General features: G+C 39.3%; 1 protein-coding gene across 2 annotated transcripts in view; it reads left to right on the top strand.

The window, feature by feature from the left end:
• LOC137631520 (cytochrome b5-related protein-like) overlaps positions 1-10,590 on the top strand; it is an 18,054-nt gene extending 7,464 nt beyond the window's left edge. Inside the window, exons 2-8 of one of the 2 annotated variants that reach the window (XM_068363270.1) lie at positions 226-335; positions 1,458-1,707; positions 3,271-3,449; positions 3,893-4,031; positions 4,273-4,675; positions 7,738-7,890; positions 10,296-10,590. In XM_068363270.1, the coding sequence (XP_068219371.1) occupies positions 1,464-1,707; positions 3,271-3,449; positions 3,893-4,031; positions 4,273-4,675; positions 7,738-7,890; positions 10,296-10,536 (1,359 nt within the window). In that variant the 5' untranslated portion in view covers positions 226-335; positions 1,458-1,463 and the 3' untranslated portion in view covers positions 10,537-10,590. Of the gene's footprint in view, positions 1-178; positions 336-1,457; positions 1,708-3,270; positions 3,450-3,892; positions 4,032-4,272; positions 4,676-7,737; positions 7,891-10,295 lie in introns of those variants that run through there. The other variant, XM_068363272.1, reaches the window with a different exon arrangement.
• The last annotated feature ends 794 nt before the right edge of the window (positions 10,591-11,384 follow it).

The raw sequence follows: 11,384 nt of genomic DNA, 5'->3' as shown, positions 1-11,384 counted from the left end.
TCCTATTTCCTTTCTTCACTGGGCTATCTTCTCTGTGGGAGCTCTTGGGCTTATAGCATCTTTCTTTTCCAACTAGGGTTGTAGCTTAGTAAGTAAGTAAGTAAGTAAGTAAGTAAGTAATAATAATAATAATAATAATAATAATAATAATAATAATAATAATAATAATATACGATGTGATACTAGGTCTGTAGTTCATTCTAACTGTCTTGTCCTTCCTTTCAGACTATTCATTCTGGCTGTGTCCAAATTGGGGAATTATCTTCACACTCAGATAGCCGATACCAGAGGTTCGAAGCTTGGTCCAAATACTCAGTTGAATTTGTAGACATACGGTAAGCCTCTTTTCACAAAAATTATTATACATTTTATCATGCTTGTGTTTATTTTCTATTGTGTTCTTTATTTCTCAGTGTCTTTCCTGCTCTTTGGCTTCTCAGGCTCCAACGTTGGGTCACATGACCAAAGTGTATCATTCAAATCAGGTCAAGATTGTAGATATTAGTAGCATTTTTTATACAGTAGTTTTAGGAAACTGACGGCCCGGGGCTTATATCATCCTGCCTTTCCAACTAGGGTTGTAGGTCAGCAAGTAATAATAATAATAATAATAATAATAATAATAAGTGTAGAAAAAAAACGAACCCAACCTATGCCTATTTTTCGATATGATCAGAAAGTGAATTTGCCTATAGGCTACCCAGGATCCACTTAGATAGATCTGTTACTCAGGGGATTAACGGCAACTCGCCCAAAACGGCTCGTCATGTGCCCAGGTCCCACTTAGAACCCCAAGAGTCCTAGACCATGGTCTAGCCCTAGACCGTCCTTATCTATCCTCAATGTGACCGTTATTCATATATGTATTAAATTGTACACAAACACTGATTCATGGTTCAGTAGCTGACTTCCATCATTTTAGAAAGTATGTATGACAGAACCGTTTTTTTTTTCTTCTTCTTCTTCTTCTTTAGCTTTTATGAAACACCTCAGTTTCATTGCCAATAAACTGATGAGTTACAATTAGTAATGTCTGAATGAATGTGTGAATATGCAGTGAATATATATATATATATATATATATATATATATATATATATATATATATATATATATATATATATATATATATATATATTTCATCAAAATAAAATGGCTTAAGGACGGTAACACCCATAACGCTATCCAAGGGTGACATCACAGGATAGACTCCCCAGAATCAGCTTAACAGACTTAATTTTACGTCTCTCATTTCCTTTTCAAAATGATTAGCGATTGTTTCAAATTCTCAATTCTATCCTAAGCTAAAAGGTTTTCTGTCATGCAAATTATCAATTCTACCCCAAGCTAAAAAGGTTTTCTGTCTTGCAAATTCTCAATTCTACCCCAAGCTAAAAAGGTTTTGTCTTGCAAATTCTCAATTCTACCCCAAGCTAAAAGGATTTTCTGTCTTTCAGATCAAAATGCCACCTTGCGAGGGTCAAACCCGAGAAGCCAACGCTGAAGCAAAGAGCCAGGCTTACGACAACGGTCATATCACCAACGTACCAGCTGGGAAATTCAAAGATCGCCCGGCCTGCTTCGATGTGGGAATAACAACAGTTGGATGGTTGAAAGGGAAGAGGATAGATGACGATATCGGGCCATACTGGAGGGTCCATAACAAGCTCTATGACTTGACAGACTTCGCAAAAAGACATCCAGGAGGTATTTTTCAAAGTTTGTCTTCTATTACAAGCAGATATGCAGACTTATTGTAACTTTGGTATGACGTGGTAATCATTCGAAGTGTTTCATTGTTATACTGAAAATATATATTACTAGTGTACGCGGCCCGTAAAAAGTGATGGCCTAAATATTTAGATAGGCACACACAGATTCAACCCTTCCCACCCCTTCCCCTTTCCCAGCTAGTGGTGTACAACCCCTCTCACCAGGGGATGACTACTCCCTCTGCCCCCTTCCCAAGGGACAGAGAGCATGACCATATATATATATATAAATATATATATATATATATATATATATATATATATATATATACAATTATATATATATATATATATATATATATATATATATATATATATATATATATATATATTTATATATATCCAAATGAGCCATATTCTTTAATACCTTAATGATTCTCTTATCGATCTCGGGATCAGAATCCCAAGGCGAAACCACTCAAAGACAATAACTTCTGACCGTCTACGGAATCGAACCCTGGTCCAGGAAGTGACAATACCATATAGCCACGAAGAAAGATAAAAGTAAATGACAATTCTTCTGTACTTACACCTATCGAATTCAGATTTTTTTTGTACTTAGAATTGAAATCAACCCATCTTCACTATCATAGCTAATTGGTATTTTTGTACTTGGCATTCTATTAATGATAAATTTTGCACATTTAGACGTTTTTTCATATTCAAATGAGCTATATACTTTAATACCTTAATGTCTAGATTCTCTTACCGACCTCGGGATCAGAGTCCCAAGGCAAAACCACTCAAAGACAATAGCTTCTGACCGGCCAGGGAATCGAACCCTGGTCCAGGAAGCTGGCAGAGTCAAGTGACAGTCCTAAAGAAAGACTTTATATACATATGATCAGCACCCAAGGTCCCTAGCCCTCAAGCTAGGACCAGGGAGATCCAAGCAATGGCTGCTGATAACTCAACAGGTAGACATATAGGCTCCCTCAAACCAGCCACCCCCAACTCCCTCATATCTAGCTCACAAAGCTGGCTAGGCTATAAACAGGACAAAGAACTGTTGAGCAATCTTGAGAGAGTCTTAAATCCTGGTCCAATAGATTGTCATGAATGTATAACGAGTATTTTTTCCTCTTTTCGAGGTTTCCATCCCATATTTTCTTATTTAACAATATTTGTTAATAAGTTTTGAAGTTTCCAAGTGTTTTTGTATTCAAAATTCGCACTTCCATAGTCTCGAGTTTCCAAGTGTTTTCGTATTCAAAATTCGCACTGCCATAGTCTCTACATAGGTGTCATTCCATGCTTCAACAAATGTAGCCCTGACGAAGAACTACATATAAAAGCAGTCGAAACATGTATCGACAACAAATATTGAAACGCAAATGTAGTTTTCATCTTAACCTGAAATCTGACGTCACTAAGACATTATATTTCACACTTCACACGCACAGTGACTTATTTGGTCCTTTCCTTTCAAACACAAATTCCATCAGCAGTTAGACGATCTCTCACAGTGACTCATTTGACTTATTTTCTCACTCCCTAGGCAAGGAATGGATCACAATGACCAAAGGGACAGATATTACAGAGGCTTTCGAAAGTTCCCACGTAAGTCTGACAGCGGAGAAGATTCTGTCCAAATACTTTGTGAAAGACATTGGCACGCCCAGGAAATCGCCATACACCTTCCACGAAAATGGTTTTTTCAGGACTTTCAAGAGAAAAGTAAGACACATTCGTAAAAAATAACTTGTATGTGCAGGTGTAAATATCAAATGCCTACCACAAACTGTTTGAAATGTTCCTATTTGTAAAATTTAAATAATAAATGCCTACTATTTGAGATTTAGTAATACTCAGTGAATGGACTCGCTCCAGTCTTGATGACTTCAGTAGACTATATTAATGTCCCACAAGAAAGAGATTTTTTGAAAACTGGTAAGACAAAGAAGTGATGAAGCTTAATGAAGTGATAAAGGTAATCTTTATTTACGAAGCGTTTCATTCCTTTACTATTGATCTTCAGATTTTTCTACCACAAAGCTATTTTTCAGTTTTCCTGACTTATCAGTAAGAAATATTGACAGCGGTGATATGAAAATATTAAAAAATTATTTAATCTTGATTAAGGCTTATGCACGTCTCTAAAATTTACTTTCTTCCAACAGGTTAGGCCAGTTCTAGAGAAAATAGGCCGGGGACCTAGTCGTCAGATGCTTTTCATGCAAGATACATTGTTTATTAGTTTCGTCGTCTTGGCTATATTCGCATCTGTCTCAGGTTCATATCTTCTGGGGATTCTCTCTGGTGAGAATGAATTTTACAGTAACTTGATACTGTTTGTGCTATTTTAGAACTGATTGCATTTGTATTTTGCAAACTAAGCAGTAAAATATGCTTTGATACAGCATCTGAACAGTTTATGACGCTTCCAAAAGGCTAAAATCACTGTGTGATTTTTGCTCAGACAGCCTCTATAACGTTTACAACGCTTCCAGAAGGCAGAAATTACTACCAAATCTCTGCTCAGACCATTCCTTCCTTTCAGGCATTGTCCTCGCCCTGACTGTGGTATGCTCCCACAACTTCTTTCACCAGGGAGACAACTTCCGAATGTATTACTGGGATTTTGGTCTCCTCACATCCAACGACTGGCGAATAAGCCACGGCCTGTCTCACCATCTCTTCACCAACACGAGGTACGATATGGATATCGTAGCCGTGGAGCCTTTCCTGACCTTCTTACCAAAACCGGACAAGAATTTCATCCAACGTTTCGCAGCCCAAATTTATTCGGTCTTGCTCTTGCCACTCATATTTTATAGTGAGTTTTTCAAGAGGATCTACATCGTGGTCACAGGACAGACGCCGCTTCGGCCTGAAAACCTTCTTCCTTTTCTGGAGTTGTTCGTGATGTGTGGTCTTTCATCTTCGGTGGCCGCAGGGATAAAGTAAGTCATGTTGCAGGAGTGAGTACGTAGATCGATCATGTTAGTTTTGTCTACGAATAAGTTTTCGGTTTTAGAGAAACGTTTGCCTCGATTTTCATAGTTTTCCATTTACATATTATGGGGGAATAGTAACGTGATTCATCTATTATAAAGTAGTAAATGCACAGAACATGCACAGAATTGCTTTGAAAGCTAAAGGAGTCTTTGGCTTGAGTGGCCTTAGGATTTAAAAGTCAAGGCTAATTTTTTTATTTCACATTGAAGTCTCTGAAGAAATGCACCCTGGTACGCCCTTATTTCATGGCGAGTAACCAAACACGGACAACTCACCTTGCAGTAAGGGTGTGGCTGGGTGCGCTTCTTCAGAGGGAGGTGTACCAGGAATTCCTGCGTCCAACTGTACATAGTAGCATTGGGATCAGAAAAAATATCTAAGCAAATTTAGATAATGAAAATTAGGGTAACTCATTCATATTTAAGTAACCAATGAAAATAAAGAATAATCCTAAGGGTATTGTTTGTACAGCTAAAATAACGTTCATTAACAAGAATCTTTAAAAATAAATCATTGATAAAGATGATCATGGAATACCTTGCAATAGAATCTTATGTAATGCACAGGGGTGAAGTAATTGAAGTACTATCAAAATTAAGGTCTGTGGATGGAAGACTTGAGTAAGCATAAAATATTATTATTATTATTATTATTATTATTATTATTACTTGCTAAGCTACAACCTTAGTTGGAAAAGCAGGATGCTATAAGCTCGAGGGCTCCAACTGGGAAAATACCTCAGTGGGGAAAGGAAATAAGGAAAAATTACAAGAAGTTTAAGATTAATGAAAACATCAAAATAAATCTTTTATATTTAAACTATAAAAGCTTGAAATTAACAAGAGGAAAAAAACTTCAAAATATTAAAAGGGAGAGAAACAAGATAGAATAGTGTGGCTGAGTGTACCCTCGAGTAAGAGATCTCTAACCCAAGACAGTGGAAGAGCATGGTACTGAGGCTATGGCACTATCGAAGACTAGAGAACAGTGGTTTGATTTTGGAGTGTCCTTCTCCTAGAAGAGCTGCTTACCATAGCTAAAGAGTTTCTTTTATTAATTTTCAAGCTATGACTAATACTCAATGCAACCTGTAGCACCTGCTTCACCTTCTATTCCTTCTCAGGCTATGGCGATACTCCATGTAACCTCCAGCACGTTTCACCTTCTACTTCTTCTCGGGTTATGGCTGATACTCCGTGTAACCTGTAGCACGTTTCACCTTCTACTCCTTCTCAGGCTATGGCTGATACTCCATGCAACCTGTAGCAACTGTTTCACCTTCTACTCCTTCTCATGCTATAGCTGATACTCCATGCAACCTGTAGCACATGTTTCACCTTCTACTCCTTCTCATGCTATAGCTGATACTCCATGCAACCTGTAGCAACTGTTTCACCTTCTATTCCTTCTCATGCTATAGCTGATACTCCATGCAACCTGTAGCACATGTTTCACCTTCTACTTCTTTTCAGGCTATGGATGATACTCCCTGCAACCTGTAGCACCTGCTTCACCTTCTACTCCTTCTCAGGCTATGGCTGATACTCCATGCAACCTGTAGCAACTGTTTCACCTTCTACTCCTTCTCATGCTATAGCTGATACTCCATGCAACCTGTAGCACATGTTTCACCTTCTACTCCTTCTCAGGCTATGGCTGATACTCCATGCAACCTGTAGCAACTGTTTCACCTTCTACTCCTTCTCATGCTATATCTGATACTCCATGCAACCTGTAGCACATGTTTCACCTTCTACTCCTTCTCAGGCTATGGCTGATACTCCATGCAACCTGTAGCAACTGTTTCACCTTCTACTCCTTCTCATGCTATAGCTGATACTCCATGCAACCTGTAGCACATGTTTCACCTTCTACTCCTTCTCATGCTATAGCTGATACTCCATGCAACCTGTAGCAACTGTTTCACCTTCTATTCCTTCTCATGCTATAGCTGATACTCCATGCAACCTGTAGCAACTGTTTCACCTTCTACTCCTTCTCATGCTATAGCTGATACTCCATGCAACCTGTAGCACATGTTTCACCTTCTACTCCTTCTCATGCTATAGCTGATACTCCATGCAACCTGTAGCACATGTTTCACCTTCTACTCCTTCTCATGCTATATCTGATACTCCATGCAACCTGTAGCACATGTTTCACCTTCTACTCCTTCTCAGGCTATGGCTGATACTCCATACAACCTGTAGCACACGTTTCACCTTTTAATCCTTCTCAGGCTATGTCTGATACTCCATGTAACCTGTAGCATATGTTTCACCTTTTACTCCTTCTCAGGCTATGGCTGATACTCCATGCATCTCTGTAGCACATGTTTCACTTTTTAATCCTTCTTGGGCTATGGGTGATACTCCATGCAACCTGTAGCAACTGTTTCACTTTCTATTCCTTCTCAGGCTATGGCTGATACTCCATGCAACCTGTTGTACCTGCTTCACCTTCTACTTCTTCTCAAGCTTTGGCTGATACGCCATGCAACCTTTAGCCCCTGTTTGACCTTCTACTCCTTCTCAGGCTATGGCTGATACTCCATGCAACCTGTTGTACCTGCTTCACCTTCTACTTCTTCTCAAGCTATGGCTGATACGCCATGCAACCTTTAGCCCCTGTTTGACCTTCTACTCCTTCTCAGGCTATGGCTGATACTCCATGCAACCTGTAGCACATGTTTCACCTTCTACTTCTTTTCAGGCTATGGATGATACTCCCTGCAACCTGTAGCACCTGCTTCACCTTCTACTCCTTCTCAGGCTATGGCTGATACTCCATGCAACCTGTAGCAACTATTTCACCTTCTACTCCTTCTCAGGCTATGGCTGATACTCCATGCAACCTGTAGCACATGTTTCACCTTCTACTCCTTCCCAGGCTATGGCTTATACTCCATGCAATCTGTAGCACATGTTTCACCTTCTACTCCTTTTCAGACTATGGCGGATACTCCATGCAACCTGTAGCACCTGTTTTACCTTCTACTCCTTTTCAGGGTATGGCTGATACTCCATGCAGCCTGTAGCACCTGTTTCACCTTCATCGGATTGGTAAGCTCTCACCATCATCCAGATATCTACCATGATGGTGACAGATTCAGAGAGAATCCAGATTGGGGCCTCTGTCAGTTGGATGCGGCCAGGGACAGGCAAGTGTTATTCTTTCCTTCAGATTTATTAGTACCTCCGCCAACGAAGTTGGAAGGAGGTTATGTTTTATTCCTTTTGTGTGTGTGTGTGTGTGTGTTTGATTGGCCATAGTTTTAGTCGTAGAGTAATGTTACTTGCAGGGATTAACTGTTATGTAAAAAGCTGTTTTGTTTGTGTGAGTGTTTATTTATGAACACCTTCCTGGCCACAATTTTAATGGTAGGGTAATGGAACTTGCAGGGATTAACTGTTATGTAAAAAGCTGTTGTATGTGTGTGTGTGTTTGTTTGTTAGTGAACACCTTTCTGGCCACAATTTTAATGGTAGGATAATGAAACTTGCAGGAATTAACTGTAATGTAAAAAGCTGTTGTATGTGTGTATGTGTGTTTGTTTGTTAGTGAACACCTTCCTGGCCCCAATTTTAATCATAGAGTAAAGAAACTTGCAGGGATTAACTGTTATGTAAAAATCTGGAAATGATTAAATTTTAGGAGATTAAGGCCAAAGGTCAATGTCATGGTCAAGCAAAATGTCCAATTCAGCCATAATTTTGGCCATCGTTGTCACAGAGACTTCAAACTTGGTTCGTATTTACATACATACATATACCAAAGGCACTTCCCCCAATTTTGGTGGGTAGCCGACATCAACAAAGAAACAAAACAAAAAGGGGACCTCTACTCTCTACGTTCCTTCAGCCTAACCAGGGACTCAGCCGAGTTCAGCTGGTACTGCTAGGGTGCCACAGCCCAACCTCCCACATTATCCACCACAGATGAAGCTTCATAATGCTGAATCCCCTACTGCTGCTACCTCCGCGGTCATCTAAGGCACCGGAGGAAGCAGCAGGGCCTACCGGAACTGCGTCACAATCGCTCGCCATTCATTCCTATTTCTAACACGCTCTCTTGCCTCTCTCACATCTATCCTCCTATCACCCAGAGCTTTCTTCACACCATCCATCCACCCAAACCTTGGCCTTTCTCTTGTACTTCTCCCATCAACTCTTGCATTCATCACCTTCTTTAGCAGACAACCATTTTCCATTCTCTCAACATGGCCAAACCACCTCAACACATTCATATCCACTCATTTCGTACACCCGTTCTCTCCCTCACCACTTTGTTCCTAACCCTATCTACTTGAGATACACCAGCCATACTCCTTAGACACTTCATCTCAAACACATTCAATTTCTGTCTCTCCATCACTTTCATTCCCCACAACTCCGATCCATACATCACAGTTGGTACAATCACTTTCTCATATAGAACTCTCTTTACATTCATGTCCAACCCTCTATTTTTTACTACTCCCTTAACTGCCCCCAACACTTTGCAACCTTCATTCACTCTCTGACGTACATCTGCTTCCACTCCACCATTTGCTGCAACAACAAGTACTTAAACTGATCCACCTCCTCAAGTAACTCTCCATTCAACATGACATTCAACCTTGCACCACCTTCCCTTCTTGTACATCTCATAACCTTACTCTTACCCACATTAACTCTCAACTTCCTTCTCTCACACACCCTTCCAAATTCTGTCACTAGTCGGTCAAGCTTCTCTTCTGTGTCTGCTACCAGTACAGTATCATCCGCAAACAACAACTGATTTACCTCCCATTCATGGTCATTCTCGCCTACCAGTTTTAATCCTCGTCCAAGCACTCGAGCATTCACCTCTCTCACCACTCCATCAACATACAAGTTAAACAACCACGGCGACATCACACATCCTGTCTCAGCCCCACTCTCACCGGAAACCAATCACTCACTTCATTTCCTATTCTAACACATGCTTTACTACCTTTGTAGAAACTTTTCACTGCTTGCAACAACCTTCCACCAACTCCATATAACCTCATCACATTCCACATTGCTTCCCTATCAACTCTATCATATGCTTTCTCCAGATCCATAAACGCAACATACACCTCCTTACCTTTTGCTAAATATTTCTCGCATATCTGCCTAACTGTAAAAATCTGATTCATACAACCCCTATGAAAATCCACGCCAGTTGATACATATTAGGGTCAAAGGTCAAGGTCAAGAAATAAGCTGCCGCGGCAGAGGTCTGCGCTCTAGTGAATGCCCCTCTAGTTGTTATTATTATTATTATTATTATTATTATTAGATCACCAGACTTTCAACTGGCTTCCTCAAGGCACTAGAAGAGTTGGAAGACCCAGACCTACATAGCCGAGGACTATGAAGCGTGAAGTAGGAAATGACGAATGGAAAAGTATTGATTTAAAAAAATTCAAGATAGAGACAACTGGCAAAATCTAACTGAGGCCCTTTGCGTCAATAGGCTTGGGAAGAGATGATGATGATGATGATGATTATGATTATTATTATTATTATTATCATTATCATTATTATTATTATTATTCAGATTTGAGACAAAAGGCAACTTATTCTTGGTGGCCACAACATTTGGCGACCACTGCCTTCATCACCTGCTTCCAACGGTTGACCACTCCAAGCTCGACTCTCTCTACCCTGCTTTCTACGAGACGTGTCGCGAGTTCAACGTTCCCTTCGAATTCCTGACCCAGTGGGAATTGGTTTGTGGAACTTGTCAGCAACTGGCGAAGAACACACCCAATCCAAATCCACCTGGATATATAAATTAACACTATTGAATTGAACAGCAAAAATACGGTTTGTTGTAATTGACTTTCTTGATTAAATTCTATCTTGTTAAAGCGGCTGTTTTATTATTGATTCACTTGAGAGAGAGAGAGAGAGAGAGAGAGAGAGAGAGAGAGAGAGAGAGAGAGAGTCAGTGATATTCACAAGAACAAAACCTCATTCATGCACAGCAAAAATTCAATAGAACCCTAAGTACACAACTTTCAATTGTTTCTGTCAATATACCTCAATTTAGCTTCTAACGCATTTATGTCAGTACTAATACTAATATTATATTTATCATTATTTTAGTAGCATAAAGATAACTACATTAACTATATTTACTATGTGATATGTTTTTAATTCTTCGGACACCATTTTCTATCTTATTTCTCTTCCTTTTGTGTCTTTAAAGTTTCTATAGTGTATAATATGTGAAAGATCTATTTCAATGTTATTGTTCTTAAACCTTTATTGTAATGTATTTCCTTATTTCCTTTCCTCACTGGGCTATTTTCACTATTGGGACCCTTGGGATTATAACATCCTGCTTTTCCAACTAGGGTTGCAGCTTAAATAATAATAATAATAATAATAATAATAATAATAATAATAATAATAATAATAATAAGTTCGTAACTGCCCAACCATCATCGGTGCTTCTTCATTTCTGTAAAAAGGAAAGAAATATGGCAACTATTCCTTTACCATTTTAAGTAACTAGGGTACAATGCTATTACGAGACAAACGTTGTCTGGCAGTGGTGTGTTCCTAAGGAGGGATCCGAGGTGAGTTGTTCTATGCAGTTGAAGGATTTTCTTTATTTTGTTTGAGGCAGGTGAATTTCATG

Source organism: Palaemon carinicauda, chromosome 40 (assembly GCF_036898095.1).
Source record: "Palaemon carinicauda isolate YSFRI2023 chromosome 40, ASM3689809v2, whole genome shotgun sequence".
Classification (NCBI taxonomy): domain Eukaryota; kingdom Metazoa; phylum Arthropoda; class Malacostraca; order Decapoda; family Palaemonidae; genus Palaemon; species Palaemon carinicauda.
Note: the sequence above shows the minus strand (reverse complement) of the source record. Positions and strands in the feature narration are given on the sequence as shown.